This window comes from Platalea leucorodia (genome assembly GCF_965183815.1).
Source record: "Platalea leucorodia genome assembly, chromosome: 8".
In the NCBI taxonomy this organism is placed as follows: domain Eukaryota; kingdom Metazoa; phylum Chordata; class Aves; order Pelecaniformes; family Threskiornithidae; genus Platalea; species Platalea leucorodia.
The window spans coordinates 55,679,811-55,702,459 of record NC_138830.1 but is presented as its reverse complement, the minus strand read 5'-3'; the positions used below and the strand labels follow the sequence as shown (position 1 = coordinate 55,702,459).

The following is a 22,649-nucleotide window of genomic DNA, read 5'->3' as shown; positions in this document are numbered from 1 at the left end:
GCCGAGCATCGCCCACGGGACACCCATGGACGTGCACCCATCCGCACCCCTTTGCCCCCCGTGCCGGCCTCCCCACCAGGAACAGAGCAAGGATCGTGCCGGGGGGTGGGTGTCAGCCTTTATTTGCAGGCTCACACTGCCGGCGTTAAATAGCGCGGAGAGAAGAGACAATAAATAGCTCTGCGGGGGAATAAATAACCAGCGAGCGCCCAGGCGGCGCTGGCAGAGTCCCGCCGTGGGGCCTTGGGCACCGTGGGGCGATGCTGGACCCGGAGTCGCAGCCTTCGGGGGGGGGGGTTCAGCAATAAATACGGGTTAAAAAAAAAGTCCCCCAGCAGCAAGGCTCATAAATAACTCATAAATAACAAGGTGAGGGTTTGGGTGGGGAGGGCACCCGGCTGTGGGGCCGGGTGGGTGCTCTAAAACAAGCACGGGCGGGGGTGGATGCGGTGACACGGTCACGCTACGGGGCTCCACGGGAGCGGGGGGCTCAGCGGCCGGTGCGGGGCAGGACGCAGGTGCAGCCCACCGGCACCCTGATGTAGTCCACCTCGAAGGTGACAAGGCCGGGGCTGGCGGGGCGCGGGCAGGGCTTGCGCCGCAGGACCATCATGGTCTGGTGGATGGCCACCGAGTTGAGCGACGTCGTCTCCCGACCCGTCTTGACGTCCACGCAGCCGCTGCAGAGGCACTCGGCGAAGGCCAGCTTGCGCGGGTAGCGGTTCTCATCCTCATCGATCCTGCGGGTTGCCGGGGGGGGGACACGGTCAGCAAACCCCTTCCCCTGTGTCCCCCAGGTCACCCCACGCTGGGATCAAACCCCTCTGGCCGGGCAGCGGGGATGCCCACGGCAAGGGATGCTCGGGGAAACTGAGGCAGGGTGCAGCAGCCAGCACGGGGCGGGGGTCCCGGGCAGGGGCACTCACCGGTAGCGCCATGGGGAGATGGAGCGCTCGTTGGGCTCGCTGTGGAGGCCGGCGCGGAGCTGCAGCGCGGGGCAGGCGCGCTCGCGGTGCCGGCGGTGGCGGCGGTGGCCGGTGGCCTCCTGCAAGCGCTCCAGCTGCGGCACCAGCTGCACCGGCACGTAGTGGTCCCAGCGCAGGCTGCGGCCCAGGAGGTGCGCGGGGGCCTCGCCGTCCCGCAGCTCACCCGCGCTGTAGCAGTGGACGTGGGGATGGTGCAGGGGGCTGCCGGGGCGGCGCAGGCCATGGCACAGCACCAGGGCACCCAGCAGCGCCAGGGCACCGAGCCAGCCCTGCGTGAGAGCCGGGGTCAGAGGGGGAGACCCGCACCCCGCAGGGTGCCCTGCCCGGCACCCACCCCTGCCCTCCTGGGGACCCAGCCCGGAGCAAGGACCCCCAGCCCCCCGGGGTCCCTTGGGGGGTGAGCTCGCAGCCCCCCAGCCCTGGAGGGCTTTGACGTGCAAAGCACCGGCCCGCGTGTGCCTGCACCCGCATCCCAAAAGCATGGGTGTGCACCCACACATGCACCGGCACCCAGAGCACTAGCACACGCGTGCACGCACAGAGCGTAGCAGCAGACAGCTGCAGCACGCATCGTGCACGCACACGCAGCTATACGTACGTGGAGACCACCTGTACGTACAGCCACACGCAGCGTGCCAGCGCACGCAGAGCTGTGCACAAACACACACGCAGCATCCGCACGCGCGCACAGGCCCCCGCAGCGTGCGCACGTATAGCATACAAGCACACGTGCATAACACACCCCCCCACGCACGCCCGCACTACCCTTCCACGCACATACACACAGACACGTGTGTGCATTTACACGCCCGCACCGAGGTAACAGCACATATGCATGTGTGCGAATATACATATATGTTACCAGCGCACATGCATACACCCAAACTACCGTTCTGCGTGCACACAGACACACACGTATTGCCAGTGTATGTGCATAGAGCCAGGCAGACGTGCACACGCACACAGTATGGGCCAGCCCGTACACCTATAGAGTGCTATACTCCCCCACATACACGCACACACACACACGTGCAAAACCCCAGCAGCACGCAGGTGTCCCCCCGCGCTGCCAGCCTGCCGTGCGCGTGGCCAGCACACGTGCATCCCCACACGCAGCCTTCCCATTTCCACCCCTTATGCACACACACGCGCGTGTGTGCGCTCCCCCCGCCACGCACACGGCGTGCCAACCACCCCTGCGTGCCTGTGTGTGCACACACGCCCGCTCCCGCCCCATCCCAGCCGCTCCCGCCCCGCTGGCACCCACAGCCCCCCGCGTTACCATCGGTCGAGGACGCGGGAGCACGGCGAAATGGGGGGGGGGGGGGGACACCCTTACGAACCGCTGCCCCGGGGATGCGGGCGGCCGAGTGGCAGCACCGCCGTCGCCGCCGCCTTTATATAGGGCTCGGGCAGGTGATGTACACACACCTGGAAACTCCAGCTCCGGCTGCCTTCCTCCTCCCCGCGGGCCGTCGTTACTTCCTTCTCAACCCGGCGTGTTCCAGCGCGGAAATCAACCCTTGACATCCCTAAAATTGGGGGGGGGGGTTTGTTGGGATTGTGCATGGACTTGTAGGGAAGGGGGTGGCTACTGGGTTGGCTGCTGTGGTGATGGGCACAGAGCATCGCGGGACTGCGTGGTCCAGGGTGTGGGAGGGCTTGGGGTACTGGTGGATGGGCACCCAGGGCATCCCGTGCCCGCCGGCGGCGGGCACGGGATGCCCTGGGTGCCCATCCACCCATCCTCCCGTCACCCGTGGGGACAAGATCCCCGTGCCCCAACCCTGGCCCCATTGCGCAAGCCCGACAGTGATATCACCGTCACGTTCCCGGGGCTGCCAGAGGAGAAATCCCAAATTGGGCAACCCTGGGAAGAGCTGTGTCCACCCCCTCCGATGCTCCCTGGTCCAGGAGGCTCAAAGGCAGGATGATGGTGCTGAGCAGAGAGGGGAGGAGGCGGTGGGAAGCAGAGGAGCTGGTTCAGGAATGAATTAAGTAAATAATTGTTTTCTTTTCCCCCTCCTCTGCCTCCTTCAACAACCCCATCCCGCTGCGGAGCCGGGCTTGGGCTCGCCGGTGCTCAGCGCCGAGGGGCTGGCCTGGACCACAGCACCCTGCCGGCACCGTACGTGCTGGGGTGCAAGGAAAGGATTCGGGGTCAGGATCCGTCCCCGCAGCAGCCCAGTGGTCCCAGTATAGCAGGAAGCACAGTACTGGGGAGAGCATGTGGGAAAGCAACTTTACACGGCTGCAGGACCGGGCACAGCCACGCTTTGCTCTTTTACCAGAAAGATGGGATTTGCACCCGTTTTGGGGGTGACGTTACGGGGTGCCACGCACCCCACGCAGGCAGGGACGAGGCCCCCAGAGCCTCACCCAGGAGCGGGGAGCAGGGACCCCAGCCCCCGAGGGTCCCCACGAGCACAGAGGCACCCCCAGATTGCGCTGGGCGCAGCCAGCGACAGCCCAGGCTGCAGCACCCCCCGCTCCCCTCCCCAGCCGGGACTCGGCCCCGCTAACCTTCAATACCAGTAGGATACTGGTTTCATACTGGGTGTGAGGAGCAAGGTGGGGGTGCGGAGGGGGGCAGCAGGTACTCACAGCGAGGGGAGGCGGTGCTCCCCCGAGATGCAGCGGCTCCTCCAGCTGCAGGCAGCTGCCTGTGCCGGCAGCAGGGTTGGAAAAATAAACCACGCACCCCAAAGACGGGGGGGGAGAGGCCCCCCCAAGGCAAGGGAGAGGGAGGAGAGAGGCAGAGAAGAGCAGAGAAGGGAAGAAGTGGTTATCAAAATACTTTATTTCAGGGAGATCCCTCAAAAAAAAAAAAAAGGGGGGGGGGGGGGGAAGGAAAAAGGACCCCTCCTTGTTAGACAGACATCCCCACAACACCTTCAGGGCTCCTTTTAAATCAACTAAACCAATCCGATGCTTAAAATAAAAGACAGGTCATTTTCCCAATCAGACTTTAGTCAAGAATATATATATATTTTTGTTCCGGGGGGGGGCGGGGGCGGGGAGAGCAGGGGGAGAAGGTGATGTTGCCAGTAGTTCACAGCAGTTTTCGGCTCTCTCGTTACACAGTATATAGAACTGCATTGCTGAAGACACTCAACACACAGCAGGGCTAACTAGGAGAATACAACTCAAGGCTAGCAAAGAGGAGAGGGCAGAGAGAAAGAGAGGGGTAGTGAGAGCATCCGACGGGGCTGGAGTCCTCTGTGCATAATTTACATGGAGCCGGCGGCGGCAGAGCCGGGGCCGGGCCCCGCTCGCCCTTCGGGAGCCGGAGCGAGGCGTCGCGGGCGTCTCAGCTGACAAAACTTCAGTATTTTTCTTTTTTCTTTTTTTTTTTTTTTTTTTTGTGTGGTTTTCTTTTTTTAAAAAGAATCGCAGCCAAAATAAGACAGAACTGCAAAATCCCAAAGTGGCCGCTTTTACACTATTTATAAAAACATGAACAGTCACTAAGGGGCAGAGCGGCGCTCCGTGCACGGCCCACTATACTTTCCCCGGGATTTTGGCCCGCTTGCGAGCGATGGCATCTTCCACCGCCTTGAGCTGCTTCAGGAGCTCCTCCCGTCGTGACAGGGTGCTGGACTTGCCCGCCTTGGCACCCGTGGGGCCCGGCTCGGCTGTTTTGCCCGGTATGCTCGTGACTTTGCTGGAGCTCTTGGACTGAGGCGAGAGCTGGCGTTTCCTGGCAGGGAGAGAGAGGAGAGGGTGGTGAGAAGGCGCTCGCCGGCAGCACGCCACGCTGGAAACAAACCCCTTCGGCATCCGCTCCGGCAGAAAGCATCGCTCTAAGCGCCGGTGGAAGAAAACAGGTTCAAAACACAAGGCTTGGGGTTGGAAAACAGGCTGAAACAGTAAAAGATCAGCTGCTCCGGGGGGATCCTGGAATTTAAACTGGGTGCCGTGACAGCAACCCCCAAGGGCCGTGCCGGCTGCTGTCAGCAGCTTGCTGGGGGATGCACACGCGCCAGGGAGCTCACGGGCACAGAGGCAAAGAGGGGAGAGCGTCACGGGTAAGCGCAGGGCGGCCCTGGAGAACCCCCACGCTCTCAAATCCTGACAGCCCCTGCCCTGCGACGCCGCCGGGTCTTGCAGTGCGGGTCTTGCAGTGCGGGGAGCTCACAAGCACCCAGCGCTGCACTCCAGTCCTGCTCCGACGCCGCTTTGCTGCGGCCCCAAGCCGTCGCTTCCCTGCGTGGAGAGGACGGGAGCCACCAGTCCCCGTCGCTGGCAGCGGTGGCTTTTCCCGCACCGGCGGCAAGCGGCCTGCAGCTCTGCCCACCACAGGCCACCGCTTCCCCGTTACGGTGGGACAAGGATGACAGGATTGGGAAGCAGAGCGGCATCCCGAGCCCGCCAGGGTTTCGCAGTGCTGCTAGCTCGGTAAGGCACCGAAGGCGCAGTCTGAGCCTCGGCCGGCTCCTTCCAACGCTTGGACCATTGGGCAAAGCCTGCGCCACTGCTGCTGCCAGACGTCAGCGCTGGGAGACACCGTCCCCTCTGTTAATGCCGCTTGCACGGATTGTACTACGCTTAAGAGAAGCGGGGCTGTGCAAGCCGGACCCAAACAACCCCAAGGAGTTCCGAACAGGACCCAGACCTACCGTTCGGCTGCCCCAGAGAAACCCAGCGTGTCCTTAACCGCCCCCGCGCCTGGGCACAGGGCACGTCGAACCCACCACGCGACACTGCCGAACCAAAGAGCTCTACAGAAGAGGGTCAAGAACCAAGGATGCGGCCACCACCACCAGTCTGGAAAGGCTGAGGTTGCTCTTCACTGCTAGAAAATAGGACCTCAGGGCCTGAAGAAGGACAGGGCTGTGGCAGCCAGGGCTAGGTTTTGGTTTGGGAAGACTCTGACACACAGAAATTGAGGCTCGCTCGTGCCCCAGGCTGGGGAGAGGGGATGACACGAGTCCTGCCGGGCAAGGAACGCAGGGGCGCGGGACAGGGCTGCGTCCATTTGCTCACAGAGATCTTCAGAGAGATGACACTAGAGAAATGCAAAGCAGCGCTGGCTGGCTACGGGCAAGGAGGCCCGAGGAAGCTCTAGGTGTGCCGCAGAAGGCGCTCCACAGCCCTTCGGCCAAAGGGCTCTGAGCAGAGCACAGCCCAAGGCCCCTGGAGCCACACATCCAGTTCTGCAATGGGATATTCCCAGCACAGCAACGGGTGCAGACTGCCAAGAAATGGGATGTGAGCTGGTCACCTGTCCCCAGAGGGGATGGAAAAGCGCAAAGCCAGGGCTAGTCACCGTTCAGTCTCACGCAGGGGCCACATTTTAACATCTCACAGCAGGAAAGCGAGTGGCTGAGGCTATGAAGAAAGGGAATCGGGCACCCGAGCCAGGTGCCACGAGGAGCTCGGCAGCGGGGTGAAGGGGTTGTACTTTCTCCTTAGCACCAGGCAGCGCTAGCCAGAGGCAGAGGCACTGGCGTGACTGAGCTTGCACCTAACCCAGTTGGCTTCTCTTGCTGGGACTGACCTCAAGAAAACCCCCAGGCTCCTGCTCGTTTCTGAGCTGGAACGGCTTAGCCAGTGGCTTCCATGTGAATCCCTGAGCACCTCTGGCTCCTGCCCAGGGAGTTTCACGTCCTTCCTCTCGCTGTGCCTCCATGACAACTGGAAACTACGGCCAGAGAGCCGCAGAGCCGCCCCGAGAGGAGGGACTGAAGCACTGGAGAAGTGTGAGCCCCAGCCTGGCCCACAACAGACCCACAAGAACAAGCGGGCACTCACCTGTCTGTCTGCGCAGGAGAAGGTTTTGGGTTCTGGCCCCTCTGTCGCTCTTGCTTGGGTGAAGAGAGTCTCGCAGTCGCCTTCCTGTCGCGAGAGCCTATCGGGAAAAGAAAAGGTGAGATGTTCTTGCGCATCGCCAAGGTATGGGTCGCTACCCTGCCTACCGTACCCTCTCAGCAGTGTAAGGATGCTCTCTTCAGACCGACTAATCTTGCCAGCAAAAAGCCAAGTCCAGCAGCAGCCAGAAAATGAACCTACTGTTGTGCACCCTGTCTTCAAGAGGAGCAGAAAAGCCAGTCAAGGCTGTGCCCCGTGGTCAGCTGTAGAAAACATCGCCTGCGGGGAGCTGCGCTGGCCCTCTCCTCACCCTCCGGCTGCTGGAACAAGGCTCCTCCACTGGACGTTTTCCCTGCAGACCTGCGGGGCAGGGCTGGCCCTCGCGGACCGAGGCAGGGCTCCATTATCCCCGGGCAGATCAGCCGGTTTGCGTGCCACGGGCACAGTGGCACCCGAGCTGGCTCCGCGCTGGCCAGGTAACAGGGGGTATTGGCTTAAAGAGTGCTGGGCGAGTGTGGCTCTGCCGCTTTCGGAGCCAGCTGGGGCCAACCTACGGGCAGCATCACCCCCGTGTTTATTCAGCACAGACCGAACCATCGTGCCCTGCCTGAACAAAGCTGCTGTGGGGACTCGCCGGTGGTGGGAAACCTGCTGGGGTCCTGCAATAGCATTATCCAGCTTTGCTGCCGTGGGTTTCCCAACCGCTGTTATCCCAGCGCACAGAGAGGCAACCATAGCTGGAAGGCAGCCTGTGTGCCCGCAGGGCTGCCCGTGAGCCCCGGGGACGAGCTGACAGCACGCCCCGCTATACCGCACCGGGGCAGCAATGCTGCTGGCTGCCGATCTCACTTTCTGAAGCACTCTAGAGAGCAAAGGCACTCAGCTCCTTGGAGCACCGGCGGCCCGCGTGTGTTAGGGCAGCCCTCTGCTCCCGAGGACTGACACCGTGAGAAAGGCGAGGCTGCGGACACTGCAGATCTGACGGCAGCGAGGCTACAGAGCAGGGAAGTGAGACTCAGGGCACAAACGCTGACCAGCTTTGTGCTGCGACACCGGAGCGCAAGCTGCACGCCGCAGGGTGCCTCTTGCCGAGTCCCAATTCAGACAAGGGTACGCTTGCCACTGGGAACTCAGGCTGAGTTGCCTTCAGGGCTTGTGTCCTATTTGCCACCGCCTAAAGATGCTTTACAACGTACAGACAACAAATGAAATATATAATTACATCTACATCTATGCATCTATAAAATCAGCACAGTTTGCTAGGTCGGCCCATTCATTTGTCTGCAGCTCAGCAGTAGTTGTGAACTAGATCCTAGTGAACTTCAACCTCACCCAGTCCCTTCCATGCTGCCTTTGCAGGAGTCGAATGCAACCAGGCTATTAGCACAGACATTTTTTTCTGGCCGGCATCCAGAATCAACAAGATACACCTACAGCCGAGACAACAGGGAAAACAACATCACGTGGCAATGCTGGCTTGTACGTCAAAACCAGGCACCTCTGCCTGACGACTCCCCCGCTTTGTTTTTCAGTGGTGACAGCAAAGGCTGGAGCGTGGCATTTAGGTCCCTCTCAATGTGGCTCGCTAGCTCACTTTTCCGAGGTGCTAACGCTGCTGCTGAGGATTCAGACACAGGAGGACACTTAGAAAGCCCGTCTTTCTAAACATACGGGACAGATCAGATTGTGTCACACGGGAGTGGGGAAATCGTCTTATTTCGCAGGATGGGTGATCTAGCCAATTATTGCATTCATCCTGGAGCCTTGGCAGCCTGCGTGTCCTTTCTAAGCACTGCCACGAGCCTTTCTATCAGGAGAACTAAGATCCATTGCGATGCACTGAAATACAAAGCAGAGAAGACCCTGGGATACGGTAAGGGAAAACCCTAGGACTTCCACAGCCACATCCAACGACATTACTAGAGAACAGGAGGCTGCTACGGGACGGACGTGTACCTACAGCGGAGATGAGCACGCTGTGTCTTCAAAGAAAGGGCTTTTTTTTTTTTTTTTTTTGCAGTGGAGTTACACAGACATAGTGGAGCCAAGGTACTCACGGCGTGCACCACAAGACAGCTAGGCAAGGCCGGGTTTGGCCTGCCCAGGGCTGACCTCACCTCGCTTACTTCACAAACCGGAGCGTCTCACCTCCACCGTGTTTTTGCAGCAGGACGGCTAATACGCCCGCGTTATCTGGGGGCAATCGCACGCTCTGAGGTTTTGGAAGGACGCATGCCTGCAATTAACCTCTCCAGAGAATGGATTCTTGCAGCAGAGACTTTCACGGGACGTTTGTCGCTGGAGCGCTGCCTCGAGCGGCAGAGCAGGAACCCAGGCAGGCCAGGAGTCCCTGGGACAGCTGATGGCTCACCTCTGTCAGGTGACAGGTTCGCTCGTTTGGCTGGAGGAGAGGTCGGTCTGTCTTTGTCTGCTGGCTCGTATCTCTTCCTACTTCCTTTGTCAGCTGCCTAAAATGGAATTAAAACAGACAACGGAGCTGAGCAGCCGCTGGGGAGGGAAGCGGACAGAGATATTTCCTGTGACGGGTGCCCGCGATGCGCTGGCTCGCTCGTGTGCGCCTCCAATTAAACTCTGTGCATACCAGTCCCAACCATCACTGGCACCATGTAATTCCCCTACCACCGTAAGCAAACAGCAACATCCTTTGGCACTGGGGCTAACGCTGCACCGTGTTTCATGGGCTATTTTCATAATTGCCAGAAATAGGAAAATAGCAGTGTTTTGTAGAGTTTTTTTCAGCAGCACCAAGGATAGCAAATGTCAAGGAAGCATGTGGAGCCCTGCCTTCTTCCAGGATCTGACCGTGCCAGCCGGTAGTTATGTGTAATTGCACACTCCTCCCCACGGAGCATGCTTCACAGACTTGATAAAGGCGCCTCACGTCATAGCACAGGGAAGTAGAGAAAACTGCGGCCTCAGACTGCAAATGGGGAATTTGGACTGTCAGAAAAAAACATTAACGCTTCAAAAGCAGGAACCTATCCACGTGACTGAGGCCAACACCCTGCTCCGGCACAAAACCCCACGAGGCTGAACTCTCCCAAATGATCTGGATTGCAATTTCAGCCGAAGGCAGCAAACTGGGGCATCGGGCTCAGTCGTAAAGGGGAAAGAGCTGGGCTCCCCGTGGAAAGCGTGGCTGGTGGCAGGCGCCCCAGAGAGGTGAGGCAATTGCCACTTTTACCTCCTGACTCAGTTAATGACTCGTCAGCAGTTCGCTCCAGAGCAGGCAGTGGGAGGAGAGCTTGCTTGGAAGCATGTGGGGAGCATGCTTTCAGTGGGCAAGGCCCCAGTGGGACTGTGCCGTGCATGCCTTCACCTCGGTGCTCCGGCTGCAGCCTTCGAGAAAGCGGGGAAGAGCCCTTGAAGATGCAGCAGGAATGTGCCCCAGGGGAGCCGCCAACACAGTCCCAAACTCAAGCCACCACAGGGTGTGTGCTGCCAGACTGGTTCTGTCTGCCGCCCTTCAATCCCAGCTGCAGACCTACCCGGCTGAGCTCATCCCGACAGCACGGAGCCTGGAGCTCCCTTTCCGCCAGCCCCGAGCCCCGGTATCCATCCCATCCGCTCCTCAGACCCCTCGTGCGGAGGGAATCGCACCCACCCCACCTCTCACCTTATTCAAGAGCGTCAGTTTGATCTCTTTGTGAGCGCTGAACCCGCCTTGCTGAGACTGGGGGGCTGAGGGCTGCTGGGTCTGGAGAAGCTGCTGCGATTTGCTCCCTTGGGTGGGCTTAGCAGATTTCAGGAGCTGAGCGGGCACATCCCGTTTCCGCTTCTCCTCTTTAGCGCTATCTTCTTTTTTTGACTTTCCTGTTGAAACCAGAGAGCAGATGTGGTGACTTGCGACCGATTCCTTTCGCCGGCCCTCCCTTTGGAGGGCAGGGCAAGAGGATGCTGCTCCAGGGACTGAAAAAGCCCACACCAGTTAGCATAGCACGTGGCCCCAAGGTTAAAAGATTCAGGAAACCAGAATTTCCGCAAAGAGGACGCTTAACATAGAAGACAAAGAACAAAAGGCTCTTGCTGCCAACTCTGCTACAGTCTAAAAGAACAGAGGAAGAGCGACACGATACTGGAGTTGTCCAGAAGATTGAGCATCACCTCGCAAGGGCGAAAGAGAACAAGGTAACAGAGGGGGCATCAGGCAGAACTCCCAGGCAGGAAAAGGCATCTTTACAGCCACATGGATGGAAGGATGTGAGTGTATATTTGCCCCACAGCCTCCCTTCTCCATGGTCTCACCCTCTGCAGGCAAAGCCTCTGGGCTCCCCTAGTCTACGCCAGCCACAAGCGTCTGCCTCTGCTCACCCATTTTCCCAGAGCCCATAGTATCACCAAGCAAGCTGTGTGCAGATCTCTGCTCCCCCCCTTCTTTTCCCAAGACCCCTTAAAGAAGAAAATACCAAACCAGGTACCTCTACCTTTCTTCTGCTGCGCTGGGGTTGGGGATCGGGAGCTGGCTGAGGAAACGGGACTGGCCAAGTCCGCGTACATGTCTTCGGAGTCGGCGCTGCGTACAGAGCTGCTGCTAGAGGAGGCACTAGAGACAGAAGAAACGCTGCTCACGCTCAGGGACCTGGAAAGAGCCAACAGCCCGTTACAGTCACGAATGCAACAAGAACCAGGCAGCGATGAGACAGACACCTTTGTTTTAACTCCCCTGAGTGGCTGGGATGTCAGAAAGCTGCTAAGGCAGGCAATAACCAGGAAAAGATAAAGGCTGCGCCTGCTGGGGTGCAGACAATATGAAAAATCCCAAACATGTTAGATGCAAGTCTTAGAAAGCACTGTTTATTTATAAACAGGATTAAGGCAACATGTAAACAGGTCACTGTTTCCCCAGGTAAACAAAAAGTGAAAGCAGGGTGTGCGCTATCACGTACAGGTCAGTGTTTTGGCTCAGGTCAAGGGTTCCCTGGCAATGGTTTTGTTGTTTGGCACACATTTATTCATGGAGGCTTTAAAAGCCCTGGAGTCCTACAGCCCACAGCTCCTGCCCAGCTCCCCAGGGTAGGAGAGAGCCCAGCTGCCTGTTTTGAGGATGCACGTACTCTCACGACAGATAATGACAGGGAAGATGGCTATAAGATGGCTATCTTCTAATAGTGCCTATAAGATGGCTATCTTCTAATGGATTCACAACATTAAAAATGTCAGACAATCATTATATTAAGGAAGACTTTCTACTTAGAAATGTATCAGACAAAAATACAGGGCTATGCATCAGACTTCCCTTCAGGGGCACACCACCACCGCAGCTTTGCTATACTGAAGCGGCTCCAAAAATCCCAGCTAGCCGGGAACCGGCTGGCATCGCGGCCGCTGCCACGCGGGACCAGGCGTACGCTAACTACATGAATATTCAGGCAGCCTCTCCAGCAGGTTCTGCGGGTCACACAGACTCCTGTGCTCCAGCGACTGCTCTGCCAGCAGCGTCCGAGCTCACTTGCTGGAAGCCAGCTTGCGTACGACTGAACGGGCTGCGGCCGCTGCAGCGCAGACAAGCCCTGGAACAAGCTGCGAAGTTGCTACCCGCTGGTATCCTGACAGAGACGAGTTTTGAGAGGTCTCATCGACTGCTGCAACGGAGAGTGGATGAGCCAGAAACTCCTTCTCCAGGAAAGCTCCAGGCTACGAGGTTGTGACAGCAAATCTGGTTTGAGCACAGACTGTATTTCCTAAGTTACCTCCTTTTCCACACACCTGTAAAAGCAGCAAGCACAGCCCCGCTGCCACAGAAGCAACACCTGCATTTAAGTCTTCCCCATCTTCTCCTCTCGCGCCCCGTACGGCAGGGCAGCGCAGAGCCAGCCTGCCCGAGCGCTCTCTGAACCTCTTGCATCACCCCTGCCTGATCTGATGAATGCGACAAGCACGTAATAAACAAGTTTGTATTTCCGTAAAATAATGCGGATGTTGAACCTTGGAGTTTCACAGAGTTCAGATATGTGAATTACTGCTGGTCAGAGCCAAGTCCTACTTAATCCACTAGTTTTACGCTATTGGTCTGCTTTTAAATCCGTATCACAGGGAAGCGTCGTGTTTCAAGGCTGCTTGTGAGGTTTCAGGGATGCCTGTGTGCGAACAGATGCAAAAAACCAGAACGAGGGACTTGAAAGGGGTTTATTTCATGTCTCTTTACTGGAGGGAGTTAGCTGTTTACAAATCCCGCAGACTAACAGCCGTATAACTCTTCACTTGGGGCTAAACACAAAGGGAACTGGCCATGCAACTTTACCAGCAAAGTAAAAATGTCACTAGCTGAGCCTTCTAGGTATTTTCTGACCTACCTCTCCCGACAGGCCAAGCATCTTCCCTAAGGACATTCAGTAACCAGAGGTAGTAAAGGTTCAGAAGAGCAAAGCTCCGTAGCCTGAAACTGTTAGCTTGTAAATAAATTAGGATGTGGGATCATCCTGGCCATAAGGAGATGCTTTGGTCATAATTTAGGCAAAAATGGGCAGTTTGGCACACACGACAGATTATTTCCTTGAATAAGCCACAAGGACACTACCAACGCTGTGCTACTGTCATGATTCGGGACTCGGGATTCGTAACACCACACAAAGAAACAATCTCGTTTCACGTCCGAGTTACCTAGAGCTTCCGATACTTGAAGCTAGAGAGAGCTTTCGCTGCAAGAAATCACAACAGTTAAGAATATTAAAACATCCTCCTACTTCAGCAAAGGTTATGAAGGCTCGAGGCTGTACCTGGATTTCCTGGATCCAGACGGGGAGTGGGAGACTGAGGCAGACGACGATCTGGAATGAGATCTGGAGAGAGACCGAGACAAGGACCTAGATCGGGAACTGGAACCACTGTAGCTGCTGGCGCTGCCGCTGATGCTGCCGCTGATAGTCCGCCTGCAAGACAGCAAACGACATCCTCACCTCGCTGTGCTCCGCCGCGAAACGGGGTTGGAAGAAACTGTTTAGGGACAGTTTGAGCGTGACGCTGTTGTCCTGTACTGTACACAAGATGGGTGCTTTGCAAATATAACTGTTTCGGATGTTCTTCTCAACTTTGCGTTCCCAGTCCTGAGGAAGCATCTGTTTTCTGAACGGTAGATGTTTTACGCAAGACTGAAGAATGCTAAGGAAAGCCAGGCAAAGAATGAGCTAAAGCACCTTAATCCTGTACTGATACCAGGAGCAAAGGCTTCCTACAAAGAAAAATTGATAACTGCGTAACGCAGTGGGACTACCTTGTATTTCAGGCTCTACAAATAATCATACACATTTTTTGCGACTAACACTCCAGCACTAACACAAATAGAGCTGTTTTGTCATTTGCACAGCAGGGAGAGGGCAGGGCAGTGGGGTTTGTGTGGGTATAAGCATGGGAAAAAAACCAAACAAACCCCAAGCTTGGAATAAAGGATAAGGGAAGGTGGCTAAAGACATCCAAGATTGTTATTAACTAGTTAAAATGTAAGGGAAACTAGAGCTGACGGGATTTCTAGGGAAAAGAAACTGTCATGACCAGTTTTCACCTATGGAGACACAACTGCTCAGCTCAGGCCTTTTCTTTAGCTGCTGAGAAGAAACAGGAGATGCAATCCCATGCAAAATTAAGAACTGCCTCAGGATGCTTCTGAAAACCTGAGCGGAAAACAGACTTACAGCCATCTTCAAAACACACTGACAAAAAGCATCATTCCACGATCCAAGAAAACCACATATGCAGGCATAAAACACTCTCAGTCTCCTTATGTGCTTATAAAATAGACATTTCTAGTAAATACATTTCTTAGGCACTGAACTACTGCTTCCATAGACTAGACACACAGGTACCGTACTGCTATTTTAAAGCTTATAAAGTAGAAGGATGCATGATGAGTTCCAGCTGTGCTTAGCTGACTCCGTGTCCCTCCAAGAACAGGCAATGCTACCTGCATTTATCCTGTAACAGTTTTAAATACAGTACCACGGATTAAGCCTGATAAACATATTTAAATACAGACAAGTGCTTCTTGTTCGAAAACCATCAGAAGGTGCTCTCATTTCAAATGCAAAGGGAAGAGAAAAAGGCAACAAAAACAGTTAGAGGACAGAACAAGTCACTTGAAATATTCAGCTAGTCACACGGGATGAAGCCAGGAACAGAAAGCAGAGCAGGGGTGGCAGCAGGTTGTGTACTGGGGACGGTGGAAGTAGCGAAGTTTTTCCCCCTCTCCTCCAGCGGCACTGCTGGATGCTGGCGAACCAGCTCCTGGGACCACAGGGAAATGCTCCCTGCATACCGGCACGTGTTTAGAATAAAAAGGGTCCAAACCCATCACCCCAAACCTCGACCCTCCAACACGTCAGATCCGCTCTCTGGACCAAATGCACCTCTGCTTCCTTGCTGCGTGGCCTCCGCAACCGGCGGCTCTCAAACATGGCTTTTTTTTTGCGCCGCAGACCCTGCCTTTTGACACATTTCATGTATTCCACCTACTTCATCCCCCAACCAGCCTTCAGAGGCAGGAGCCACTTGCTGTGGCAAGTCACTAGCATTCACCCCCAACTCCTTCCCTCTCTTCCCGTCTCCTCCCTGCCTCAGGAAACAAATTTCTCCTTTAATACCGAAGAGCCCTTGCAGTTGGTACTCCCGAGAGAAACCCAGGATTCGCTCTATCTTCCAGGAGATCAAGCCTCTCTCCACCCCACAGCTTTCTTACCTCCTGGGTGGAGTCCTTGTCTGACGTTCCTTCCTTCTTGCCTCTCGATTATCCCCTGGTTTGGCTGGCTCCGGTGCAGCTGTTGTAATTTTAGTGAGTGGCTGGGGGACTGGAAGGGCAGCTAGTTTCTTCACAGATTTTTCACTACAAAAATTGAAGTTTTCATGTGGTTGGTCAAACTCGGTCGGTACAGAACACAGACATTCTCAAAAGCCATGAAATGCATTCATGTTTGTTGTTGACTTATTATTTTTTATATATATATATATATATATACACACACATATAATTACTGTAGCTACAGACACATGGCTATTTCACCAAAACACTCTCCAACAATACGGATTCCCCTAAAGGGATCCGTTTCCCGTGTTCTAAATCAAGTCACCTTGTCAGAGACAAATTACTATACAACAGCCAGTTTTGGAGACGTTCGACTTGTAAACGAAGGAACGAGTAGACTGTGTGGAATCGCTGTTTCTTATCCATTTGACTCTCTGCGTTTTTATCCGAAACACATACACCTACTTAAAATCTGCCAGTCGGGCTTCAGAATGAAACGCACACGGTTTATGCAAAAAATGCTCTTTTGCACTCCATCACAGGGATTAGCAGGGTGCCAAAGAGCCCGCGTGGGCAAACGTCCCTTGGCCCGCGTTACCCCGCGGAACATTTAACGGGTCGCACCACCGCAGAGGACCGCTACGCAACGTTTTGTGACTTTATCTAGCACCCACTACGCAAGACAGGAATCGCTTTGGCTCTTCAGCGCTGCTCGCTTCTGGGCTCAGAGCACTCCAACCTCTCCTCTAATAGCTGGTTACCGCTCAACAGCCCCAGCACTGATGTCACGCCTACGATTAACTGGGGAGGAGGAGGCTGGCTGCATACAAAAATAGAGACTCTTAATTCCTCCTCTTGTGCTTAAGCATATCTGTACTCATCCCCTGCAGAACAGAGGATTAAGTGCATGCGATGTTACGCAGCAAAAACAATCCCCATGCTAGCGTAGGCTTGTCCTGGTTTCAGCTGGGATAGAGTTAATTTTCACCCTAGTAGCTGGTGTAGTGCTGTGGTTTGGATTTAGGATGAGAATGATGTTGATAACACCTTGATGTTGTAGTTGTTACTGAGCGGTGCTTCCACTGGCCAAGGGCTTTCCAGCTTCCCATGCCCTGCCCGGTGCCCAAGGAGCTGGGAGGGGGCACAGCCAGGCCAGCTGGCCCAGACTGGCCCAAGGGCTAGTCCATACCATATGACGTCGCGCCCAGTACACAAACTGGGGGAGTTGGCCGGAGGACAGTGACCACTGCTCAGGGACGGGCTGGGCATCGGTCAGCGGGTGGTGAGCAACTGCATTCTGCAACGCTTGTTTTGTATATTCTTTTATCATTATTATTATTTTTTCTTCCTCTGCTGTCCTATTAAGCTACCTTTATCTCAACCCGCAGGTCTTCCTTTTTATTTTTTCCGATTCTCTCCCCCATCCCACCGCGGCGGGGTAGGGTGAGCAAGCGGCTGTGTGGTGCTCAGTTACCGACTGGGGTTAAGCCACGACGAGGCTGCTGGCTGGCGTCGCGTGTTACCAAACCAGCACCGCAACGTGCGCTACAAGGGTGTGAAGACATTGCTGCAGGTGGAAAACCTGTCCCTAAAGGGCTGAACCCTCCGAGTTGAGAAGGAAAAACAAAAAAATTAAGCAGGTCAATAAGGTACAAGAAGTGTGGCAAAGGGGACTGTCCCATATTCTGGAGAATTCAGGGGGATTCCCATGCTGTAATTTATTTGCAGGTCACCTTAAAAGGGTGACATCACTACGGCGTTGTGTCACCCTCCAACGTATCCGTAATTTACTACGTGTTACAGGAGTTTGTGAAATAGCAACTTCAAGTATTTAAAAGAGCAGGAGTGCTGGCATAATCTGCCAAAACCAGTTTCATAGCTATAATACTGTTTTAATTTGCCTCCGATGTTAAAAGTAGATGAGGCCAAACCATTTCTTTATTCTAAGGCTGTGCGTTAACTAAAGCCACAGCAGAGGAATGAACGAAACTTTCTTACAGCTCCTTTATAAACATATTGGCACATACAGAATGTTTAAATAGTAAATCATGCATGCGTTTAAACACTCATGTGTACGTGACGGGGGCCTCGATGGGGCGCTTAGGGACATGGCTTAGCGGTGGACTTGGTAGCATTAGGTTAATGGTTGGACTCGATCTTAAGGATCTTTTCCAACCTAAATGATTCTATGATTCTATAAAATACTTAAGGATGCCTGTACAGTTTAACTCGGATTTATTAAGTGAAAGTGTCATCATTTAATTAAATATGCAAAGCTAAGCATTCCTCTATGTGGGTCATACTTTGCATCTCCCATTTCTTCCTTAAACTGTCAACCAGGTCAGAAGGGTCTGACTCAGGGATTAGGCTACTGCTTGGGGCCTCTTCTGCACCGCGTTATCAAAACAGAGATGAAGCCTTAAGCCTTACCCTTTACCGGCAGGTGGTAACAACTCCCCTTTAGCCTTCGCAAGTGGCTTGTGCGGAGACGGTGTTGGAGAAGGAGAAGGTGAAGATGAGAAGGACCGTGATCTAGAAAGGAAGGACACATCAACTCTGCTCAGTCTCTGGGACTGCAGAAGGCTTTCCTGGCTTTCAGTGCATTTAGCCATCGCTCCTTCCTTCGGCTAGTGACTGCAGCCCAGGAACTAGTCCCCGTGGGTCTGAGCTTACCCTAGTTTCATATTCTGCTCAACAAAACCAACTTCTGTCACCAGATCAGCGGTAAAAGTAGAAAACAAGAGGAAAAAATAGGGTTGGCTGCAAGAGAGGCACTCTCAGGTATTCCACACCAACGCCTGAGGCTTTCTCTGTACTCTCTGTATTCTCTCCTTCGGGAGAATATGTCTACAGGAAAGTAAGTGGGATTTTGACTTGCAAGTTCAGCATGATTTGTTTCAACCTGCTTTATGTTCCTGTAACTCCTAGTGCAGTTTATCCTTTAAACAGCAGCAAAAAAAAAAAAAAAGAATCTTGGGAGAAAGACACCAAAAATACATCTAACTGGGTATCTGTAATTTCGGGAATACACGGAGATAAATCAAGCAGAGTATATCAAAGCCAACAGATGAGCAAGAGCTGTTTCCTAAGACCAGGACTGACCAAAGAGGCAAGCCACTTACGCAGCACAGCAGATGCTGGTGTTCAAGTGACTCACCCCGCTGCCAAGGCTGGAAGTACCCTTCTTGCAGCCCCGTACTTCAGAGAGCCGGACACCTCGGTGACTGGCCTTCCGAAGAACAGTTAGGCACTTGGGTGTTCCTCACCCTCCTCCCTTCAGAGAGAGGCACGCTAATCATAGTGTGTCACCTGTGCTTGGCATCCTCCTGCAAGGAACAGAGCCTGAAGTGGGGTGGATGGGGGAAGGTCAGCCTGCTCCCCAGAAACACGGATGCGCTTGCATCGAGATCGACTCCCACCTCGGCCTTTCCTAGGAGAAACCACCTCTCCAAAAGTGACACCGTGCACTCCCATCAACCGCGTGATCCACTCTGGGTATCCGGGTGATTTCAGCTCTGAAGAGGTGCCTGTCTAGGGAGCCAGTTCTCCTACTATGCATATTCCAGACTTGGGAAACTGTCTGCAGGGGCAAGGAAGTGGCAGAGTAATAAACATGCCTCTGTTTAATCAGCATGGGACACTGAACTGCTACTTTGAAGTGTCAGGACCATCACAAGACACAACTGCACAACTGCTTTAATAAGGAAATGTGATTTGCCTGTTTAAATAGAAATTCCAGTGCAATAGAAAAGAGATACCGGTAACTTCTCCCAATCATAAAATGCAAATGATGGCAACGTTAATCTCAGTCAGGCTCCTACAACTGCTCGGCGACCACAGGCATGGGAAACGGCCCAGCCACAACAGCGTGGTACTCGTGGGTGGGGGTACCGGGGAGAGGAGGGGGTGGCTGACGTATCTGCTTCATTCAACAACCAAACCGGCAGGCTGCCTTGCAGTCTATCCTATTTCCCTCACTCAGGAAAGTGGTTTGAATGTTTTATGTCAAGAGTTGGCTATTTGCTTTCAAGTAGCAGCAAAAGTAGCTGTTGGCAAGTGTTTGGAAAACAGTATACCATTACTTTCAAATCCAAGGAGCCATTACCTGGACCTGCTGCCTGAGAAAGAGCTGTGTCTTGAAGAGCGACTAGAGTAAGAGCTGTAAGAAGATGATCTGGAACGAGATCGCGAGGAACCTGAACCAGAATAGGTGGATGAACGAGAAGAGGACCTGAAAGAAAAGTAGTAAAATTCAGTGCCTCTTGAGAAGTCCTCCGAGACCAAGGTCTTGTTTCCAGTACACTCGTCCCAAGTTCTCAAACACTCCTCCAAAAATTACCTGCCTTCTCCTCCATGGTCTGCCAGGACTACAGCCTGTCCTCGGTCCCCCCTTTTCTTTTAGAGAGGATCCTGTTGTCGCTACCCCCTTTGCGCCCCTGAACAGGCCTCCCCTCCTTTAGCTAATGACTTTCCATCCCTTTTTGAGAACTCCTTCCACACAATTTTATGCCTTTTTGCCAGACGATCCCCTGATAGGCTGGGTCACACAGGTATGAGAAAACAGAAAAATCTCAGGTGCAGTGATCCCAGCAAGAAAAGCTATCTGCTTCAGGAGGGCTTTGGTTTTTAGATCCATATCTTCAATTCAGTGTGTTCCTCATTCCTCTCTGATATTTTTCCCCCCTCTTTTCAGGAGCTTCAAGTTCAAGCATTTAAAGAAAATGGATCCAGCTTATGCTTCAACTCTCCTAGATTCAGGGTGCTTCTTTCTGAAAAGTGTTTTTTATCTCGCACCCGTTGGTTTCCGAGCTCCGCTGCAGCCCTCTAGGGTGCTCTCAAGCCTCCACAACCCCAGTTTTTCCCCAGTAGCACCAGCATGCTCTTCCTGGAGCGGGCTCACCTCATCCCTCCAGCACTCCTGGAGTGAAGAGGCTCCAATTCTTACAGCTTCCAGCTCTTTCTGCTCCTATTAAGGTCAGTTTTCATCTAGGTGAGCTACTAATCATCTGGACTGCTTCCAAGTCTACTTTCCCTGAAGAGTGACTTTTCCAAGGACCTGTCTTTTCTTAGTCTTCAACAGATCACATCACAGCACGCACAGTTATGTTCCCCCTTTAGCTTCCATCTCACTACCCATATGCCGGTGTCCACAGCTGTCACCGAGCAGCAAGCCCTGAACTGCTTTCCCAAACATCTCAACATCTTCCACTGACAAGAAAGAGTCACGTCACAGTCCCCAACACACTAACAAGGCTCGGAGGTGACACGCTCTTTGCCTTCACTCACCTTGAAGAGCCAGAAGCAGATGCTGAAGAAGCAGAGGTTTTTCGGCGCCTACGCGCACGGCTGGGAGAGACGGAGACACCGAGTTTCTTTTTGGGGGACTTGGATCGGCGCCAGGGGTCCTTCCATTCATCTGCTCTCTTCGACTGAGTGGTGGTAATTGTGGTTGCCTCCTTCTCCTTCTTTGGTGGCTCAGGCTGACGGCTGGAAAACAGAGGAGTTAAGTAGCTGGGACTTTTTCATGTAGTAAGGCTAATAGAAACACAGGGCCAGGAAAAGATCTCAGAAATTCATCCTTCATGCCAGTAATAGCTCTTAACCTCCACTGCAGGATATTCAGCATCGTTTTGGGGGTGATGAAGCGTCAGAACAGCCATCATTTTGTGAATCAGTGACTGCAAGCCCGTCAAAACAGCAGCACCTGCAAGTTTTGTGAACTACTTGGTCGCAGTGACCAAGCAGTGACCTGCCGGCTGATTTTGGCTTTGGCTTTTGGCCTCCAAGGAGCGGACACGAGCACAGGTAAGAGGGAAGGGAATGGGAAACCTGGTTCTTCTTACGCCTACGCCAAGTAGCTAGAGCTGGAGCAACCCAACCTCAGTAAGCAGCCCCGAGCGCAATGAAAATACTAAACGGAGCTAGATTAAGGACAGACTTTGAGCGTGCATCTGAAACGTCATCTCAATACAGCAAACTGCTGGAAATAACCGGCAGGCACTAAGTGAAGAGATTCGGCATGAATTACTCTCCTACAGTTCCCTTATCGGAACAGCACGTGGGACTGTGTCACAAGCCTTACCACAGCCAAGACACACTGGTGTGTTTTCAGCCTTACAAAGGGGACGGTTACCTCATCAGGTGAGCATAAAGCAGTTCACAATGGCTGTTTTATCACCGTATTATTCTCTAGGTAGTTATAAACACCCTCCTGTGCTCTCCTGTTGATAACCATGAAGACATGATGAGCCAGGCTAGATACCCTCCATCTCCTCCCTTCCCTTTTAAGGGCTCTAGTTGCGTTTCCCCTTTTTCTTTGGTTCTCCGGGCTTCCCTTCTCCTCCACAACCCTCTGAAAATAATTCAGGGCTAACTTCTCGGCATCTGCACCAGATAGTTCCTTAAGTACTCCAGGCTGAGTTTCTTCAGGCCTAGACTTTATTACCTTGCTTATCTATGGGTGATTTAACTTGGGATTTTTCCTCACCCTTACCCGCACATGACTGTTTAATCACTTGCTCATAACCTTCTCCCTTGAGTTTTAGGCAAACTTTGTGCTTGCTTAAAGGTTTATGAAGTCTGCTGCACTCATCAAATTACCAGTACAATGATGCATTTATTCCTTTTCTCAAGATAATGAACCCTCTTGCTCCGAGAATTTGGGGGAGGAAAGGCACCTTCCGTCGCTGGCTGCAGCCAGTACCACCCCATTAGTCACACGGCCGAAGCTACCACTCCCCACACAACTTCCTCGACCTTTTGAGATAAAAAAAGCAACCTCCAAGTTTTCTAATAATCCTATGGACTGCCTTTCTTGCCACAACACCTTTTCCAACAAACGGGATAATTAAAGCTCTTCGTTAGCAGCCTGTTCTGCCCTTTGAAGGCTTCGCGAGTCGCCAAGTCTCATCTCCTCCTTGCTTGGCAGTATTAAAACAGTCTCAACACAGTTAAAACTCGTACGGCCTCGCATCTCTTCCCCGACTCCAGAACCTGGATGTGCTGATTTTAAAGTTCAGTGCAGTATCCTACTCCTTCCCTGGCTTTGCTGATATAACTACAGCGATTTTACAATTTCTCCCATATCTATCTCAGTATAT

At 53.8% G+C, this 22,649-nt stretch overlaps 2 protein-coding genes across 8 annotated transcripts in view; both read right to left on the bottom strand.

Moving 5' to 3' along the window:
• Positions 1-490: 490 nt before the first annotated feature.
• On the bottom strand, positions 491-2,516 carry IL17C (interleukin 17C; the record flags this gene model as incomplete). The annotated part of the gene is made up of 3 exons (XM_082319854.1): positions 491-740; positions 927-1,255; positions 2,418-2,516. The coding sequence occupies 3 exons, from the start codon at positions 2,514-2,516 to the stop codon at positions 491-493; spliced, it is 678 nt and encodes a 225-aa protein (XP_082175980.1).
• Positions 2,517-3,884: 1,368 nt separating this feature from the next.
• ZC3H18 (zinc finger CCCH-type containing 18) overlaps positions 3,885-22,649 on the bottom strand; it is a 50,488-nt gene continuing 31,723 nt past the window's right edge. For 2 of the 7 annotated variants that reach the window (XM_082320409.1, XM_082320411.1), the window contains exons 11-20: positions 20,836-21,036; positions 19,655-19,780; positions 17,980-18,081; positions 15,487-15,630; positions 13,535-13,687; positions 11,243-11,397; positions 10,435-10,631; positions 9,169-9,265; positions 6,741-6,837; positions 3,886-4,686 (exon numbers count right to left, since the gene is read on the bottom strand). In XM_082320409.1, coding sequence (XP_082176535.1) covers positions 4,488-4,686; positions 6,741-6,837; positions 9,169-9,265; positions 10,435-10,631; positions 11,243-11,397; positions 13,535-13,687; positions 15,487-15,630; positions 17,980-18,081; positions 19,655-19,780; positions 20,836-21,036 — 1,471 coding nt within the window. In that variant the 3' untranslated portion in view covers positions 3,886-4,487. Of the gene's footprint in view, positions 4,687-6,740; positions 6,838-8,945; positions 9,266-10,434; positions 10,632-11,236; positions 11,398-13,534; positions 13,688-15,486; positions 15,631-17,979; positions 18,082-19,654; positions 19,781-20,835; positions 21,037-22,649 lie in introns of those variants that run through there. The other 5 variants (XM_082320410.1, XM_082320408.1, XM_082320412.1 and 2 more) reach the window with 5 other exon arrangements.